This window comes from Arachis ipaensis, chromosome B8, assembly GCF_059453495.1.
Source record: "Arachis ipaensis isolate K30076 ecotype BB chromosome B8, ASM5945349v1, whole genome shotgun sequence".
Lineage (NCBI taxonomy): Eukaryota > Viridiplantae > Streptophyta > Magnoliopsida > Fabales > Fabaceae > Arachis > Arachis ipaensis.
In genome coordinates, this window is record NC_142443.1 from 80289310 (window position 1) to 80310125 (window position 20816).

The 20816-nt window shown below is 36.1% G+C and overlaps 1 protein-coding gene across 1 annotated transcript; it reads right to left on the reverse strand.

Annotated features, from left to right (window-relative positions):
* Positions 1-421: 421 nt before the first annotated feature.
* LOC107611099 (ATP-dependent DNA helicase pfh1-like) lies at positions 422-13890 on the reverse strand. The gene is made up of 3 exons (XM_016313061.1): positions 13617-13890; positions 12397-13526; positions 422-619 (listed from the first exon to the last, which is right to left on the reverse strand). The coding sequence occupies exons 1-3, from the start codon at positions 13888-13890 to the stop codon at positions 422-424; spliced, it is 1602 nt and encodes a 533-aa protein (XP_016168547.1).
* Positions 13891-20816: the final 6926 nt, after the last annotated feature.

The following is a 20816-nucleotide window of genomic DNA, read 5'->3' on the forward strand; positions in this document are numbered from 1 at the left end:
AATGCTTCGATATTTAAAACAAAAATACAAAATAATTATTATTTTAAGAAATTTATAAATTTATTATCAAAATCAAACTTTAACATAAAAAAGGGAGTAATAATTATTTTATATTTTTTAAAGTAAAATAATTATACACTGATACAGAATTTAAAATAAAATTAAAATATTTACATTAGAATACTATTTTTTCAAAGACTTCTCTATAAACAACATTGATGGTTGAATTTGCAGACATTCCTACGTGATTCATAAGTAAAACTTTTAAACCTCTCTTACTCTTAACTCTTGAAAGTGCCACATATAATTGGCCATGTGTAAAAACTGGTCTGGGCAAGTACAATCCAACATGAGATAAAGTTTGTCCCTGAGACTTATTAATTGTCATGGCAAACGATACTATTATGGGAAACTGTCTTCGTTAGAATCTAACTGGGACGGTTTCATTTGTTGGTACCATATTCATTCTTGGAATCAAAGCAATATGACCAACATTGTTACTCGTTAAGACTTCACATTCTATGACATGATTTTCAAGCTTCCTAACTTGTAGCCTTGTACCATTACAAAGACCACTGGATTGGTCAATATTCCTCAGTAACATCACCAGAACACTAACCTTGAGTATTAATTTATGTGGAGGCAAACCAGAGCAATTTATGCTATTCAGTAATTCAGGACCATAGAGATCTAGTTGACTCTCTATATTCCCTTCATCCATACAAATGGAATCTGTAACAACCCCGATTTTCGAGTACGCGAGATCTTTTCTGAAAGTACGAATTTCTCTAGAAGATCAGTAAGGGGAAAACCTTTGATATATCGTCAAGTATCTTAATCCTCATTGTCATTATGTTATCTTTAAGTTAGAACCTTTCCCGAGGCAAGCTCGATGATGCAGTCGCGAAGAACCTAGTTTTTGAACCGTATCGGTTAGGAGTTTTAATTCGGTTTTTCGTAAATAGTCTCAGTTTGACAAACCGGACTCGATTTATGAGAGAAGAGAGATAATAGGATGATGTTATCATTATATTAGTATTAGAAGCTTCTTGAATAATATTATAAGGTTACCTGGTCAGTTTTAGTTAAAAAATAGAAAACCGGTTTAACCGGGTACACAATTTACTGGTGCAGCTTAGCACCAGCACTCTCTGATGACTTTAGCAATGCTAAGGCCTCATTATACATGTTTTATTCTCATAATAAATATGTTACTAGTGTCATTTATGCTAGTAGCTCAGAAAATAATTTTTAGAGATGTTTTTGCAAGTGTTCCGATACATCTAGTTTTAGTAGTTATACACCTGAGATATTTTAATATTATTTTAATCCACCTCCAAGCCAACCAATCACAACTCACCCTACACCCCCAAAACCCCCAAGGCTGGCTCATTTTCACTTTGTGGCCGAAAATAGGGAGAGAGAAAAAGAGAGAAAAGTTCTTAGTTCCAAATCTTCAAAGCTTGATTTCTGCTGAACTAAAACTCAAATCAAAATTCCAATCCGACCAAAATGATCCTCTCTTCTTTCTCTACATGATTGTATGACTTATCAAGGCTGGGATCAAGGTGAGTTGGCTGCACCATCTCTCTTTTGATTCAGTTTCAAGGAAACATGCTTAAATATGTGTTTTCTTGATGTGATTTAGGAGGAAAAAGTGTTTAAGGACCACCTGAAAGTTTGATTGAATTAGGAGCAGCAAGACCAGGTAGGGTGCCACGAAATTAATCTTGATTATTTGTGTTTGAGATGTGTGAATGTTGTATAATTTGGCTGTGCTAAAAATTGGTTGCATATATGATTGATTCTTGGTGAAAATTTGGTGAAATTTTGATGAAATTTGATGAAATTCAAGCTTTAAAGTTCATGTTCTTGGGCAGCTGGAAAAACGAAACCCTAAGCTTAAATTGAGGTTCAATTTGTGTTGAAATCATGTAGAAAAGATGGGGTTTTAGTGGCTGCTAATTTATTTTGAATTTTGGTAAAAATCGGTTGTTGAAAAGAGTGAAAAACGGGTAAAAACAGACAAAGAATCTGAAGAATTTACGAAGAATACGAAGAACACTTTGAGTGTGGTGAAGAACAATGAAGAACACCTTTTAGATCTTGAAAAGGGCAAGGAAGTAAATATTTTGGTGTTTGAGGGGTTATTTTGTAATTTCTGGAAGTTAGGGTGGTAAAAGTAGAAATATTAAAAGTTACGGGTGGTAAAAAGTGAATTTTTAAAGGTTAAAAGTTAAAAAGGGGTAATTTTCGAAAATTTAATGATAAAATAATAAATAATAATAAAATATTAAATAATAATATTTAATTAAAAATAATATTTTAATAAAAATAATAAAATAATGCGAAAAAGGCAGTTTTCTGTAAAAGCTTTAGAAAGACAACTTTAAGCGCAGAATCTCATAATTACCTTCATAAAACACTTAGGGTGTGGTAAAAACATATTAGTGAGGCAAAGATAAATAAAAGATAAAAAGTTGAAGAAAAGATAAAAATCGAACAAAAAGTCTGTAAAATTTTAACAACAGAGAAACAGACAGAGACTAGTGAACGAACTAGGGCAACATAGTTAGTTCTTGATTTGCGAATAGGGTTAGGTATTATATGAAAAGTTAAACTGTTTCAGTATAGACTTAATGAACCTATACTTGGGGCAGGCTAACTAATCATACCGAAATTTACATAAGCTTTAAATACATACGTTAAATAGAGAAAGCAGAATAAAGTGAGGAAGCACAAAGAACGGAACAAACAGAGCAGAATAAAGAGACAAAGCGAAGAGAGTAATATGATAAAGAGTAGAGGACCTATTGAGAGGTCATCTGTTGCATTAAGGCAACCTCAGAGATATCTATATGTTCATCTACTGCATTGTAGCAGTCAGATAGATAATGGTGCAACCACTGAGAAACGCTTTCCTGCGGTACAAATCCATATTTTATTTCTGTAAGGCAGAGGGATTATTTCCTGCTACAGAAGTACCGTGACCACCTGTTCCATTTCTGTAGTGGCAGAGGGGTTATTTCCTGTATACAGAAGGTGTGTCGGCATACAACCCTGCAGTGGCAGATGTGTTATTTCCTGCGTGCAGTGGACCCTGTGGTGGCAGAGGGGTTATTTCCTGTACACAGGGGTATAGCCAACAGGAAAGCCATATCCAGCTAGTAATGCTGGGTTACGTCGGGAGCGGGTAGAAACCGACAAATGAGCTCATTACCTGCACTAGGACTAGACATGCATCATTCTTGTCTGTGCATTATTCTCTGTTGCATTCCTACTTGTGTTTGATCAATTTCTTTATGTTTGTTTGCTTGAGTGCTATGTCTATGCTTTATTTTCTTGCACTCTTCTGTTTATGTTCTGTTTTCTGTTTTCCCTATCTATTTTAACTACTGTTTACTACTTTACTGTATTCTAATATCTATCTGCTAATCGGAATCAAATAAATGAACGTAACTAATAACCCCGACCCTACTAAGAACTCCCCAGTTCTTACCCCCTTCTCTCCCTTCCTCCCCCTCAGATGGAGACAGGCGTGATCTTCTATGAGTTCGAGGACCCTTACGTCTACGAGGATCTGGTACATCACAGTTACTTCATTATGGGTTTGGAGCCTCGTATTAGACGATATGCGTTACCTAATCGAGCTTTTCAACATCCTCTGTCTAGCCCGCATTTTGACCCTGATGCTCCTTACGACTTTCCCTTATCCTGGTTACACCCTGACGCACCTGGACATCCTTTTCCTGATGATCCTGAGCACCCTATACCAGCTCAACCTTTGAATGAGGCGGTACCTGAGCCTATCATTCCTGATGAGCCTGAGTTAGCTGATGACTACGTACCTGTGATACCACCAGAGTGGGATTTTCCCTCTGAGCCGATCCCCGACTTTCCACAGCCTGATGAGCCGGCACTACCAGACGGTGAGGTAGCTCCTATATACGCGAACGGACCTGTGCTCGCGAATGGTTTTGTACATAGTGACAGCAGTGTTTCTGGTGGATCTGAGGACATAGTTGTAGCTGTGGACGATGAGGAGGAGGAGGATCCAGAGATAGAGGTAGAGCAGGATGAGGAGATGGGTGAGCCTCATGATGATTCTCCGAACGGCCACGTGTAAATATAGTTTGACTGCGGAAAGGGGCATTCTTTTGATGACACTCTAGTCTAACATTATCAGATAGTTAGTCTCTCACTTGTGTTAGTACACTCGAGAGCTAGGAGCTATATAGTGGTTAGGCTAGCCTGGGCACCAGCTTAGTAGCTTTTTGTATGGGCCAGGCCCTGGGAGTGTCGTGTAAATATTAGCTACGTAGGATGACGAGGATGTAAACTGACTTGATCTTGTGTAAACGCTACATGTTTTGTTATAGTGTACATGATGTATATTATCAGTTGTATTTCTATGTTTCTTTATGCCGCTTTTCTATTACTCCCAATGTATGCTTGCTTATTTTACCAGACCATCCGCAAAAATTAAAAAAAAATTACTCGTAAAATTGGCATCGCTCTAACAAGGAACATGCTCATATATTAAATAAATAATAATAATTTAAAAGGATAAGTTAGTAACACTTAGCTTCTTGTATGACCATGGCATACTGGAAGTTGGGTCGTTACAAGTTGGTATCAGAGCAGTTCGTTCCCAATAGAGCCTGGAGAGTGGACTGACTATGCTTCATTGCATACTCTGCTTGTGTGTCTCATGCTGTTAGGGTATCTTCAAGATACATTTGGCATGAATGTCTATGAGTGCTCATTTTGAGAATGTTCGTGCCTAACTTGAGATATTAAGACTGATCACCTTAATGTTGATTGTTTGGTGCGGATAGGACCTTAATGACTGCGAATAGACATAGTTTAATCGAGCTTTGAACGACGAATCGATGCGAGGCATAGCTATCCTCATAGCTGTTATGATCTCCATGACTATGGCTATGTTAGATTTGGATGCTGTAAGGAACAAACGCTTGTTTTACTTGTGAGGAATATAGACACACAGCTAGGATCTACCCAAGAAAGTTTGTTCGGAATCCAGTGTGAACCCAGCAACAAGGTCGAGTGTTTGCCATGACTGCTAATGATGCTATGCAATCAGACGCCCTGATCCAAGGTCAGTGTTACGTCAAGAATCGATTTCTAACTGTACTGTATGATTCGGGTGCATCGCATTCCATTATTTCTTTAACTGTTGCTCGTGAGTTGGGACTAGATTTCTCTGAGTTGAACTTTGATCTGATTGTCCATACACCTGCGTCCCAAAATGCTTTGACTAGTTTAGTGTGCCTGCAAGTACCATTCACTATTAGGAACAGAACTTTTATACATGATCTAATCTGTTTGCCTCTATGTGGTTTAGAAGTTATTCTAGGGTTAGATTGGTTATCTAAGTATCATGTTTTCCTTGATTGCTATGAAAGAACTGCTGTTATTCTGTCTAATAGTTTAGATATTAAACCATTTCTATCTCATACTTTATATCTGAATTCTGTAAGAGTTACATTAGACGGGAGTGATTGTGAGGGGTACGTTCTGTTAGCGGCTAGCTCAAATGATAGTGAACTAAGCTTAGAACGAATCCGAGTGGTGAAGGAATTTCCTGATGTTTTCCTGGACGACATACTTGAGTTTCCTCCTCAGCGAGAGATAGAATTCTGAATTGAACTTGTACCTGGAACCGGACCAATTTCCATAGCACCGTACCGGATGTCACCATTGGAACTTGCAGAGTTGAAGAAGCAGTTGGATAAGCTACTTGGAAAGAAATTTATTCGTCCCAGCGCATCACCTTGGGGAGCTCCGGTATTGCTAGTAAAGAAGAAGGATGGTGGAATGAGACTTTGCGTAGATTACCGACAGTTAAATAAAGTCACTAACAAGAACAAGTATCCACTTCCACGAATAGATGATCTAATGGATCAGTTAAAAGGTGCAACTGTGTTTTCGAAGATTGATTTGCGATCGGGCTATCACCAGATTCGAGTGAAAGAGTCAGATATACCGAAGACTGCATTTAGAACTCGATATGGTCACTATGAGTATACGGTTATGTCGTTTGGACTAACTAATGCTCCTGCGATTTTTATGGATTACATGAATCGTATTTTTCGTCCGTACCTTGATCAGTTCGTAGTAGTCTTCATAGACGATATTCTCATCTATTCGAAGACAGAAAGAGAGCATGAAGAGCATCTAAGGACTGTATTGCAGATACTAAGGACTCGGAAGTTATATGCTAAATTATCAAAGTGCGAGTTCTGGACAGAGAAGGTGGCATTTTTGGGACATATTATATCACAGGGAGGAATTGCAGTGGATCCTTCAAAAATTGAAGCAGTAGTGCAATGGGAACCACCTACGACCATTACAGAAGTTCAGAGTTTTCTCGAACTTGCTGGATATTACCGGAGGTTTATTAAAGGGTTTTCACAGATAGCCTTACCTCTGACTTACCTTACACGAAAGGAAGTTCCGTTCGTTTGGACAGCTGAGTGTGATAGAAGTTTCAAGATGCTTAAGGAAAAGTTAACAACTGCACCTGTATTAGTACTACCCGACCCACAGAAACCTTTTGAAGTATACTGTGACGCTTCTCATAAAGGACTTGGATGTGTGCTGATGCAAGACAAAAATGTGGTGGCTTATGCTTCCCGGTAGCTGAGACCTCATGAACGAAATTATCCGATGCATGACTTGGAGTTGGCTGCAGTAGTGTTTGCTCTGAAGATCTGGAGACACTATTTGTATGGCGCTCAGCTAGAAGTTTTCTCTGACCACAAAAGTTTAAAGTATATCTTTGACCAGAAGGATCTTAATATGCGATAGCGAAGGTGGATGGAGTTCCTGAAGGACTATGATTTTAAGTTAAGCTATCACCCAGGAAAAGCGAACGTGGTGGCAGACGCTTTGAGCAGGAAGAATTTGAATATCTCTTGGATGATGATAAAGGAAGAAAAGTTACTCGCAGAATTTGAGGACCTTAAGTTGGCTATGACTGAGACATCAAGTGGAGTCCGTTTGGCCCAATTGCATATAACACCAGATTTTAAGATTAGGATTCAGCAAGCACAAGCACAGGATTCAGAAATGATGACGATGCTGAGACGGATGAAAGTAGAGGAACCAAAAGCTGTAAGACTAGATCGTAGCAGCCTCTGGAGATACAAGAACAGAATTTGTGTGCCTAGCTCTGGAGATTTGCGGCAAAGGATTCTTGCAGAAGCTCATCAAAGTAGATTTTCTATGCATCCTGGAGTAACAAAGATGTATCAGGATTTGAAACAAATGTTCTGGTGGCCGGGCTTGAAGAAAGAGGTAGCTGATTATGTCTCAAAATGTTTAACCTGCCAGAAGGTGAAGGTAGAACACCAGAAACCGTCAGGAACCCTGCAACACTTAGAAATACCACAATGGAAATGGGAGCAGATCACTATGGATTTTGTCACGGGATTGCCAAGGACCTCAACTGGACACAATGCCATTTGGGAAATTGTAGACAGGTTGACAAAATCAGCGCACTTCCTTCCGATTCGAGTTGACTATACATTAGAAAGGCTGGCACGGATATATATTCAAGAAATCGTACGATTGCACGGAATACCTTCATCAATTGTTTCAGATCGAGATCCGAGGTTTACTTCCAGATTCTGGGGAGCTTTCCAGAAAGCATTGGGAACAGAATTGCATATGAGTACAGCATACCATCCTCAGACAGACGGACAATCAGAGCGGACAATCCAGACATTGGAAGACATGTTAAGATCTTGTGTGATGGATAACCAGGGCAGTTGGGATAGGTATTTGCCATTGGTCGAGTTCGTCTACAACAACAGTTACCAACAAAGTATCGGGATGGCACCATATGAAGCTCTCTATGGAAGAAGATGTCAGACACCATTGTGTTGGAATGATGACGGAGAAGTCAGTGTCTTAGGTCCAGACTTAGTGCAAGAAACTACTGAGAAGATAAAGGGGATTCGCCAGAAGATCCAGACAGCACAGAGCCGTCAAAAGAGCTATGCCGATAATAGACGTAGACCCTTAGAGTTTAGTGAGGGAGACCATGTCTTTCTTAAAGTAACCCCGACTACTGGAATAGGTAGAGCCCTTAAGACTAAAAAGCTTAACCCTCGATACATAGGACCTTTCCAAATACTTAAAAGAGTCGGTCTAGTAGCTTATCAAGTAGCCCTTCCTCCATATTTGTCAAACCTTCATGATGTTTTTCATGTCTCGCAACTTAAGAAATATATTCCCGACGAGAGTCACATTTTACAACCAGAGACAGTACAGTTACGAAACAATTTGACATATCAAGCATCACCAGTTCAGATCGTAGAAAGAAATGATAAGCAGCTGAGAGGCAAGACTGTTCGCTTAGTCAAAGTAGCTTGGGGACAAAGAGGAGAAGAAGAGCACACTTGGGAATTGGAAGATAAGATGAAAGCTGATTACCCGCATTTATTCTCAGGTAACTGAAATTTTGAGGGCAAAATTTTCTGTTAGGAGGGTAGAATGTAACAACCCCGATTTTCGAGTACGCGAGATCTTTTCTGAAAGTACGAATTTCTCCAGAAGATCAGTAAGGGGAAAACCTTTGATATATCGTCAAGTATCTTAATCCTCATTGTCATTATGTTATCTTTAAGTTAGAACCTTTCCCGAGGCAAGCTCGATGATGCAGTCGCGAAGAACCTAGTTTTTGAACCGTATCGGTTAGGAGTTTTAATTCGGTTTTTCGTAAATAGTCTCAGTTTGACAAACCGGACTCAATTTATGAGAGAAGAGAGATAATAGGATGATGTTATCATTATATTAGTATTAGAAGCTTCTTGAATAATATTATAAGGTTACCTGGTCAGTTTTAGTTAAAAATAGAAAACCAGTTTAACCGGGTACACAATTTACTGGTGCAGCTTAGCACCAGCACTCTCTGATGACTTTAGCAATGCTAAGGCCTCATTATACATGTTTTATTCTCATAATAAATATGTTACTAGTGTCATTTATGCTAGTAGCTCAGAAAATAATTTTTAGAGATGTTTTTGCAAGTGTTCCGATACATCTAGTTTTAGTAGTTATACACCTGAGATATTTTAATATTATTTTAATCCACCTCCAAGCCAACCAATCACAACTCACCCTACACCCCCAAAACCCCCAAGGCTGGCTCATTTTCACTTTGTGGCCGAAAATAGGTAGAGAGAAAAAGAGAGAAAAGTTCTTAGTTCCAAATCTTCAAAGCTTGATTTCTGCTGAACTAAAACTCAAATCAAAATTCCAATCCGACCAAAATGATCCTCTCTTCTTTCTCTACATGATTGTATGACTTATCAAGGCTGGGATCAAGGTGAGTTGGCTGCACCATCTCTCTTTTGATTCAGTTTCAAGGAAACATGCTTAAATATGTGTTTTCTTGATGTGATTTAGGAGGAAAACGTGTTTAAGGACCACCTGAAAGTTTGATTGAATTAGGAGCAGCAAGACCAGGTAGGGTGCCACGAAATTAATCTTGATTATTTGTGTTTGAGATGTGTGAATGTTGTATAATTTGGCTGTGCTAAAAATTGGTTGCATATATGATTGATTCTTGGTGAAAATTTGGTGAAATTTTGATGAAATTTGATGAAATTCAAGCTTTAAAGTTCATGTTCTTGGGCAGCTGGAAAAACGAAACCCTAAGCTTAAATTGAGGTTCAATTTGTGTTGAAATCATGTAGAAAAGATGGGGTTTTAGTGGCTGCTAATTTATTTTGAATTTTGGTAAAAATCGGTTGCTGAAAAGACTGAAAAACGGGTAAAAACAGAGAAAGAATCTGAAGAATTTACGAAGAACACGAAGAACACTTTGAGTGTGGTGAAGAACAATGAAGAACACCTTTTAGATCTTGAAAAGGGCAAGGAAGTAAATATTTTGGTGTTTGAGGGGTTATTTTGTAATTTCTGGAAGTTAGGGTGGTAAAAGTAGAAATATTAAAAGTTACGGGTGGTAAAAAGTGAATTTTTAAAGGTTAAAAGTTAAAAAGGGGTAATTTTCGAAAATTTAATGATAAAATAATAAATAATAATAAAATATTAAATAATAATATTTAATTAAAAATAATATTTTAATAAAAATAATAAAATAATGCGAAAAAGGTAGTTTTCTGTAAAAGCTTTAGAAAGACAACTTTAAGCGCAGAATCTCATAATTACCTTCATAAAACACTTAGGGTGTGGTAAAAACATATTAGTGAGGCAAAGATAAATAAAAGATAAAAAGTTGAAGAAAAGATAAAAATCGAACAAAAAGTCTGTAAAATTTTAATAACAGAGAAACAGACAGAGACTAGTGAACGAACTAGGGCAACATAGTTAGTTCTTGATTTGCGAATAGGGTTAGGTATTATATGAAAAGTAAAACTGTTTCAGTATAGACTTAATGAACCTATACTTGGGGCAGGCTAACTAATCATACCGAAATTTACATAAGCTTTAAATACATACGTTAAATAGAGAAAGCAAAATAAAGTGAGGAAGCACAGAGAAAGGAACAAACAGAGCAGAATAAAGAGACAAAGCGAAGAGAATAATATGATAAAGAGTAGAGGACCTATTGAGAGGTCATCTGTTGCATTAAGGCAACCTCAGAGATATCTATATGTTCATCTACTGCATTGTAGCAGTCAGATAGATAATGGTGCAACCACTGAGAAACGCTTTCCTGCGGTACAGATCCATATTTTATTTCTGTAAGGCAGAGGGGTTATTTCCTGCTACAGAAGTACCGTGACCACCTGTTCCATTTCTGTAGTGGCAGAGGGGTTATTTCCTGTATACAGAAGGTATGTCGGCATACAACCCTGCATTGGCAGATGTGTTATTTCCTGCGTGCAGTGGACCCTGTGGTGGCAGAGGGGTTATTTCCTGTACACAGGGGTATAGCCAACAGGAAAGCCATATCCGGCTAGTAATGCTGGGTTACGTCGGGAGCGGGTAGAAACCGACAAATGAGCTCATTACCTACACTAGGACTAGACATGCATCATTCTTGTCTGTGCATTATTCTCTGTTGCTTTCCTACTTGTGTTTGATCAATTTCTTTATGTTTGTTTGCTTGAGTGCTATGTCTATGCTTTATTTTCTTGCACTCTTCTGTTTGTGTTCTGTTTTCTGTTTTCCCTATCTATTTTAACTACTGTTTACTACTTTACTGTATTCTAATATCTATCTGCTAATCGGAATCAAATAAATGAACGTAACTAATAACCCCGACCCTACTAAGAACTCCCCAGTTCTTACCCCCTTCTCTCCCTTCCTCTCCCCTCAGATGGAGACGGGCGTGATCTTCTATGAGTTCGAGGACCCTTACGTCTACGAGGATCCGGTACATCACAGTTACTTCATTATGGGTTTGGAGCCTCGTATTAGACGATATGCGTTACCTAATCGAGCTTTTCAACATCCTCTGTCTAGCCCGCATTTTGACCCTGATTCTCCTTACAACTTTCCCTTATCCTGGTTACACCCTGACGCACCTGGACATCCTTTTCCTGATGATCCTGAGCACCCTATACCAGCTCAACCTTTGAATGAGGCGGTACCTGAGCCTATCATTCCTGATGAGCCTGAGTTAGCTGATGACTACGTACCTGTGATACCACTAGAGTGGGATTTTCCCCCTGAGCCGATCCCCGACTTTCCACAGCCTGATGAGCCGGCACTACCAGACGGTGAGGTAGCTCCTATATACGCGAACGGACCTGTGCTCGCGAATGGTTTTGTACATAGTGACAGCAGTGTTTCTGGTGGATCTGAGGACATTGTTGTAGCTGTGGACGATGAGGAGGAGGAGGATCCTGAGATAGAGATAGAGCAGGATGAGGAGATGGGTGAGCCTCATGATGATTCTCCGAACGGCCACGTGTAAATATAGTTTGACTGCGGAAAGGGGCATTCTTTTGATGACACTCTAGTCTAACATTATCAGATAGTTAGTCTCTCACTTGTGTTAGTACACCCGAGAGCTAGGAGCTATATAGTGGTTAGGCTAGCCTGGACACCAGCTTAGTGGCTTTTTGTATGGGCCAGGCCCTGGGAGTGTCGTGTAAATATTAGCTACGTAGGATGACGAGGATGTAAACTGACTTGATCTTGTGTAAACGCTACATGTTTTGTTATAGTGTACATGATGTATATTATCAGTTTTATTTCTATGTTTCTTTATGCCGCTTTTCTATTACTCCCAATGTATGCTTGTTTATTTTACCAGACCATCCGCAAAAATTAAAAAAAAATTACTCGTAAAATTGGCATCGCTCTAACAAGGAACAGGCTCATATATTAAATAAATAATAATAATTAGAAAGGATAAGTTAGTAACACTTAGCTTCTTGTATGACCATGGCATACTGGAAGTTGGGTCGTTACAGAATCCGAACTAAGATATACTTTTTTCCCTCCAGGAACGATAGCCATCAGATGGTTGTTGACCTCTTCAACGATGTCTAGTGTGGGAGCCAGTATAGTTCTTGCTTTGAAAAAATCCTTTGAGGACATGTTTTCCAAAATATTTGGATAAGAAAAATGAACTAACTCATCAAATACATGGTCCAAAGAAGGAATAACAATATCTCCTGGAAGACATATCTCAGATTCAACATCCATATTGTCACCTATTAGACCATCACCAACTTTCAATAACCACTCATCAAATTGCTCTGTCTCATCTTGATCTGAAGCAGTCGTCCCTACAGAGAGTCTCATGTTTTTTGTTAGTTTGAGCACCTGACAAAACTTCCAAAGGTAAGACAAATTCACGGTTGAATGAATGATATCTTGTCTCGATCCTCGTGGAATGACAGAAATTTGTCTAAAGTCTCCACCTAGTACAACCACTTTTCCTCCAAAGGGCAAATCTTTTCTATATGTTGGAGAACACCTCATGATATCACCCAAGCATTTATCAAGTGCTTCATAGCAGTACCTACTAACCATTGGAGCCTCATCCCAAATTATAAGTCTGGCTTTCAACAGCAACATTGCTTGAGGAGAACCAGGTTTGATGTTACATACAGAATCCTCAGTTATATTCAGCGGTATTTTGAACCTTGAGTGTGTCGTTCTTCCATTGGGAAGAAGTAAAGACGTAATACCACTCGAAGCAACGTTTAACACTATATCACCCCTTGAGCGAATCTCAGCAGACATAAGGTTCCAGAGAAATATTTTTCCAGTACCTCCATGACCATACACAAAGAAAAAACCCCCTTCATCACAATACACAGATGTAACAATTTTATCGAATGCATATCTCTGCTCAATTGTTGTGATGGCTAACATGTCTGAGGCATTTTTCTTTAAATCATCCCTGTTAAAGTTTAGCTCTTCCCTTATAACCCTTTCGGTTAACAAAGAATTATCAACTTCAGTTGCTAAAGGCATAGGAGGATAGTCTTTCAAGGTTTTACCATAGGAATGTAAGATCTTGTCTATATCCATTAAGCACAACTGCTTAATCTCATCATCTGACATTGTTAACTCTGCATATTATACGATACTGTAAAAATTCAATCAAACTAAAAATGATCAATAAGGAAGAACTTTTATCATTGTAATTAATAGAAACTCACCGCTCATGTTCATCACAGTTCTCTGTCGATACAAAATATCATCTGAGAGTTCATGCCAACATCTATCCCAGACATGTTCTGGTCTTGAGATATTGTTGGATGTTAATAGAATGACAAATAACCTCCTAACATATGATCCTGAGGCCCATGAGCTTGCTTCCTTAATTGCATCAATGAATTCTTTGTCATCTTGCAAGAATCCAAGGGCGAAGCATGCATCTCTATACGTAGCATAAATTGTTCCTCCTACTGTTCTTATATCTTGAAAACTCATACATCCTCTTTGAGTATTCAAGAGAAGTCGTTGGTAATATTCTTCGATATTTGCTGTAAAAAACTTGGTTAAAATCCCACTTTTAAGTTGGTAAATGGATTAAGCTACTCTATTTTAATTATTATGTAGCTTCACATCCGCATAAGAATAATTTTTCTAAAAAATATAAAAAAAATAAAAAATTGTATAATCTATAGATTATAACTGTTGAAAGTTAGTTGAACATTTATTTTCTAGCGTAGATAAATCGAATAAAATGGACGTGGGGTATAGGCTGTTAAGATTTTAAATTTACATCATTAAATAAGTAAGATCAAAATTGAATATAAACTCATCATTACCTGCAGGTACATGAGTTAACCTTCCAATTGCGAATCCTTTCTTTCGAGGAAACCACTTTGAAGAATCATCCTTCTAAACAAACTTGGTTGGAAACTCAGCATAAGTCAGACTTCGAGCATAGGGATATGACATGTTCGCCGCCATCCATCCCAAAAACATGGACTTATGAGATATTTCTCTTTCGATGATATCATTCACATTAGAAGTTTCATCATAGACCACAGGTTGCTCATCCTCCAAATGGAATGGAAGTCTAATCACAAATGGTTCTTTCTCTTGGATTTCGTATCCAAATAGACGCCAGACTGCCTCACATGCCGAAATGTACCTACAATCGTAGTAATTCCTAATTTCCTCAACAACTTGTGTGGCTTCTGACGGATCACCAGTATTGTATAGAGTAACAGTTACGTGGTCATTACCCTTTTGTACATACTTAAACAGATACTTAATAGAACTTGTTTGGCATGTGTATTCCACATTTATGTGGCACCCAAACTTGAGCAACAATTCTGGATTATACGGAACAATGAACTTATTGTCTAGTACACATTCCCTTTTCTTCACTGTTCGACCGTTATCAGTACGCCTATATTTGGGAAATTCGGCCTCATCAATGAATGTTCGCTGTCTAAACTCTTTAGGATAGAACTTTGAACAGGATCCATTCTTCATGCAAGGTGAATTCTTGTTGTACGAACCACATAGACCATGTACCATGTAATTTTGAACAGCTCCATATAGATTTGGCCTTTCATTTTCATCAGGAATCTCAGCTGTTATATGTTTGTCTATGTCATCTGGTGTTTGTGGTTTGAACTCGCTACTCATGAATAAAAGGATATGTGCATGCGGAACCCCTCTCTTTTGAAACTCTACAGTGCAAACGTCTGAAAATTGAAAAAGACAAATGAGCAAAGCATTACAAACAACATAAGATTTTAATAAAGCGTTGCATAAACATAGAATTACATCCCAAAATTTTGCCAAAGATTTTTCCCTCTTTGAGATCATTGATCAAACCATCAAGCTTGATCTTGAAAACTCAACACAATATATCAGGACGGTCTTCTGCCTTCAATCCAATGGAAGTCACTTCTCTTTTTATCTCATCCCATTCAGGGTTACAGGTCATGGTGATAAAATAGCTAGGATATCCTGCATATCTGCAAATTTCAAATGCATCTTTACAATTATTCATCATATACCTAGGTCCATCGGTAAAAGTACTGGGAAGAATGATTCTTTTGCCAAGCCTTGCAGCATCTACATCCCCGTTTATAAGACTTTCATGCAGACATTTGTATTTATCAACCCTCAACTGTGGTTGTTTACACCTAAAGAATTTTAACCTCTCTGATTCCACCATTGTGTAGGCATCTACCAGAAACTGTTGGAATAATCTCTTTGATCTCAGAATTAACGGAGATTCACCCGTCCTTTTCTATAGTCGAAAAGCGAAAAATTGTCGCAAAGTGATTGTTTTGTTTATCTTTGTAGGTCTAGCGGAGATAGAATTTGATGTTGCAATACCCAAACGAAATCCATCCTCCCCATACAGAAACAACAATGGATATTGCAAGGCTAAATAAGATGGATGAAAAACATCAATCCGCTGGAGCTTTCTAGATTGACTCTCTATAATAATATCCCTATCTTTGCTAAGTTGTTTGATATCGCCAACAATCAATGCAGCCACTTCAGATGCAGATGGCAAGTTGTATGTCCTGCTATCTGTAGTCCTTTTACTAATCAACTTAAGCTTTATGTTTGTGCAATTTTCCTGTTGGTACCTATCTCTTGCATAGCGAAAACTCTTTGCCAAACTATTATATTTGTCTAGCATGTTTCTTAATATTGCCACAATTTCCCTATCCCGCTCATTTATAGCTTCATTGGAACTGCGAAAAAAAAACAATAAAATTTATGTTATTTTCTCTCACAGATAAGAAATAACTAAAAAATTTGACTGGTTGCATGAAAATTACCAAAGTGTGCCTATTCGATTATCAATCTCATTTTCTGTGTCATAGATATATAGCTGGGCAAATATTGGTCGCAAACTATCAGGAGGAAGTAAGCTACCAATGCTATGGTAGTTTTGACCCCCAAGCTTAAAAATTGGAGGAGCAGTCCCATTGTTCACCCCACGGTCAATTTTTCCAGCCATTGATGTAAAACAAAACATTGAATTAAATGTCCTTATATTTTTTAGGAAATGAATACTTCTTTGATCTCCTCCAATATGAAGCTGAATGAGCTCATCAGGAGGCACAGAAAGTAGAGGAAGCTCGATCTTTTCTTCCATACAACAAAATAAAAACTTTGGTTGGGGCGACTGTTTGGATTTAGCAAGCCTTTCTCCAGACCACATCCATGCTTTACAGTGTTGACATTGATAAATAGGATTTCCTATATCCCAGACACCTGCCGAATGAACTCTCTTTAGCTACTCAGTTGTCATACCGATACAATTTAGTCCATGATGTACACAAAGATGCAAATAAACATACAGATAAAAATTTTACATACCGTCTAAGGTTTCAGATGATGGTATAAAATTATCTTCCATATCCACATTCAACATTGAATCATCATAACCATTCAAAACTACAGTAAAAAAATTATAAAAAATGCAAACATAATCATTTTGATGTATTACTAATAATTCATATCTCATGCAAACTACAAACTTAAATTCTTGATATAATGAGAAATCACCTTCATCATCAACAAAAGGGTCAACATGTTGGCCACTGTGTGTGTCAGCACTTGGTGGGTGCGTCTTAACAGTCGATAAATTTATATCTTCATAAAGTTGTGCCAAATTAATAGCCACCGAAGCAACAACAGAGGAAGATTGTCCTTTTTGCACCCCAATTATAGTAGAACTTCTTTACAAGAAAGTTCAATTTTATTCAATTAAACCATAGAAACTATAGGAAAAAAAATATAATAATGATGATCATCTTTTCTAAATTACCTTTCTGTTAGGCACGATCTGTGGGAACCGGAGTTTGATGGAAGCTGATTTTGCAGAACGACTTCAGTTAGATTATTGGCAGGTCCTTGTACACTGGAGTATGCTAGAATTGTAATAAATCTATGTTATATAAATGATCTCCGATGAAGTATACTTTTTGCTAAATATTGGTGTATGAATCATTTGGCTTTTATTAATTATACGTACTATTTGTTAACACGGACAGTGGAGTTCTTGTCAATGAGGGATCCGTCTGTAGAGTTAAAGATTTAGATCTTATCTCTGATGTAGAAGGTCTTACATAATTATGAGGAGTATTTTTCTGTCCAAAAATTTCATGTGAGGCACAGTGTACACCATACATAGATAGTTGCTTCCCTATGAATGAGTAATGAGAAATATATATAAAATTTTCGTCATTAAACCAATATAAATTAAATTTAGATAAATATGAGTCAATTACGGTGAGAAAAATGTCACCTTTATCCTCATTGGATTGTAAACTGAGAATATTAGATGAGGTACCAGTTTCTCGAAACAATGTTCTTTGACTTGTAGTAATATTATGTACATTTTTATGTATGTCAAAATTTGTATTATTGTTGTTCTTCGACACTGTTAAGTCAAGAAAAATAAATGAAACACAAATAATAATTATTCAATTAACTAATCTCATATTTGATTTTATATAATTGTAGTAGTATACTTTCGTAGATTCAAATTTTTTTGTATTGGTTTAGTTTTATTGAATTATTTTTTAAATTATTAAACTAAATCAATGAGTATCTATATCAAATTATTTAAAATATACCCAGTCATGACTTAAAAATAAATACAATTCAATTTAAATAATAAATAAAACTCTAAATTTAAATATATATAATTTTAAAATTTCAATTTATTTAAATTGAGTTAAATAGATCTACACAAAAGCATCAAATGTTATATTTTCCCAATTAGTATATAGTTTTATGTTAATTTAGATTAAATAGTATATTATTTTAAATTATGATAGAGTATATCTTAAATAATATTAAATAATTAATTAACCTAAATAGTACATGAAGATTTGAAGATTGCATAGTTTTTATGTAATTTATAGCTTATTAAATATGAATTTAAAAGAAAAATTATAAAGATGAATAGTTATTTATAGTTTTTAAATCACTAAACTAAAAGATTTAAAAAATTATGTATAGTACAAACTAATTCGCTAATATTCTCTTCCATGATGATAGTTTAAACTATATTTCCCATAAAAAATAGAAATTAAAAAAGTTTTAGAAGAACACTTACCAGAAGCACAAAAGAAAGCAGACTCATTATCATCAAGTGTTTTTCGTTTTCTTGCCAAAATTATATTTCATCTTAACCTTGCAACCTTGGATTATGTGATTGGAGTGGGATACATTATCGTTGTTAACTCACTTATCTACAATGTAATTCTCCCGCAACAATAAGCTACGAATACAAATTTTCAAATTTTAATACTTATCTTAAAGTTAAATTTTAAATATCCATTAACTTACAATACTGATTATCTATTGATTAATTTATGAGGTATCAATTTTTACATAAAAAGTAAAAAACTTAATTTTTAAATATGTAAAAATATATCAACAGTGACTTTTAATTCATAAATTAATAATCTAATTAAAAGGGGTATATATATATAAGCCAAACGAATTTAAATATAGCTATCTTAAGCAGACTAATTTTTATATTATATACTATTAAATAATTAATTGAAAATATACACTCTGCACGACAATTTTTTAATTTGAATTTAGAAGTGATTAATAAATCACATTTTTTTAATCAACGTATAACAAAAAAAATTAGTTAAAGACAAAATATTCAACACAAAATAGTTTTAGTCATTTAAAATTTAAATATTAAAAATTAGATACAACTTCGTGGTATGTTTCAATAATAATAATAATAATAATAATAATAATAATAATAATAATAATAATAATAATTTTAAAAGGTAGTACTTCATGTTCTCTGTGACATGTAATTTTTAAATTTATTTTATAAATAATAAAGTAATTTTTTTGGATAATTACATTAAGTGAATAATAAAAATTAGTATCCAAATTAACAAACTTTAACATATTTGATAAAAAAATGAAACTTACGTAAAACATATGAAACTTACATAAAACATAGTGTATTGTATAGTAACAGCACTTTTAGAGAGTGTATAATAGTCTTATTTTTCTCAAATCTTTAACAATTATACAAATATTATTTATCTTCAATTACTAAGCTAATAAGTTTATAACATGTGAACAGTAAAAAAAATAAAACTGTAAAGAAGTTCAATAAAATAAAATGAAAACACTAATCACACTACAAAAAAAAGGTTTAAAATGGCACTTATATTACGGCGGTTTTAAAGAACCGCCGTAATATCCAGACGTTATGGCGTTTTTGGTTGTTGCCATAATTAACTGTGTATTTAATGGCAGTTCTGGTGATTATGGCGGTTTTGAACCGCCATTATCCCACATATATAAAAGGAAAAAGTGCAATCCTTAACTGAAACACTGTGCATATACACACGATGGCTCGCTCAATCTCCCTTCTATCTCTCCCTCGTCCTCGTGCTCAATCCATCGCTACCGCCACTTTCACCCTCCACCATCGCTTCCTCTTCAACAGAATCAAAGGTTCCAAGCCACCACCTTGTTTCCCCATTGTATGACGATAGCGGATCTCCTTTCAGATCTCGAATCTTCTCCGGTGACATATCCTCCGGCGACGACCTCCTTTGGCCACATCTCTTCCCATGGTAATCTCCTCCGGTGATGTCACCTCCAGCTTCCTCTCCTTTCCATCCTAGCTCTGCGCCTTCTTTGCCAAAATCCTCAGCGCCTCCCTCAGCGTCTTTTTCGATGACATCTCTCTATTGAAGATCTGTAAATCTAAGCCATCACAAACAGAATAAGCACAACTCTCCCCTGCTTCCTCTGTTCTTCTGTAAGTACTATAGATCTCTCTCATCCTTTCTCTTGTACCTTCCTTAATTTTTTAGTTTATTTTTGCAGTATAACAATATAATTAATTACTATTTGTTCTTGTGTTGCTGGTTCAATTTCATTAATAATTAAGGTTAAGCATGACATCTTAATTGTATGATTGTTAGGGTTTTGAGAGACAGGAATTGTAGCTTATTGTGTTTTGAGCACCATGTGTTTGTTTTTATGTGTGTGTGATGGTTAATGTATCTAAATTGGTACTTTTGTATATCAGCTTCTATTGTGCTTCTAAATTGGTGGTTAACAATCGAATTCTTTTCAGATGTAAATTGCAAAGTACATTCTTTAAATTCTTGATAATTTGTTTTATTTGTTCATGAAGTTGGCAGAAAATTTATGGGAGAAAGCCCTGGTGAGTGAAGCATCAATTTTCTTCTTAATTTGTTATTCTTTGGTTCATTTATGGCAACACTAACTGTGAGTATTCTTGTCTATCCATATCAAATTTGCTTTAATTCTTCCAAAAAAAGAAAAGAAAAAGTGAATCCATGATTATTGATTTGTTTCCATTCTTACATTATAAATGTTCAATTTTGCTATTCAACCGTTGACTTCTG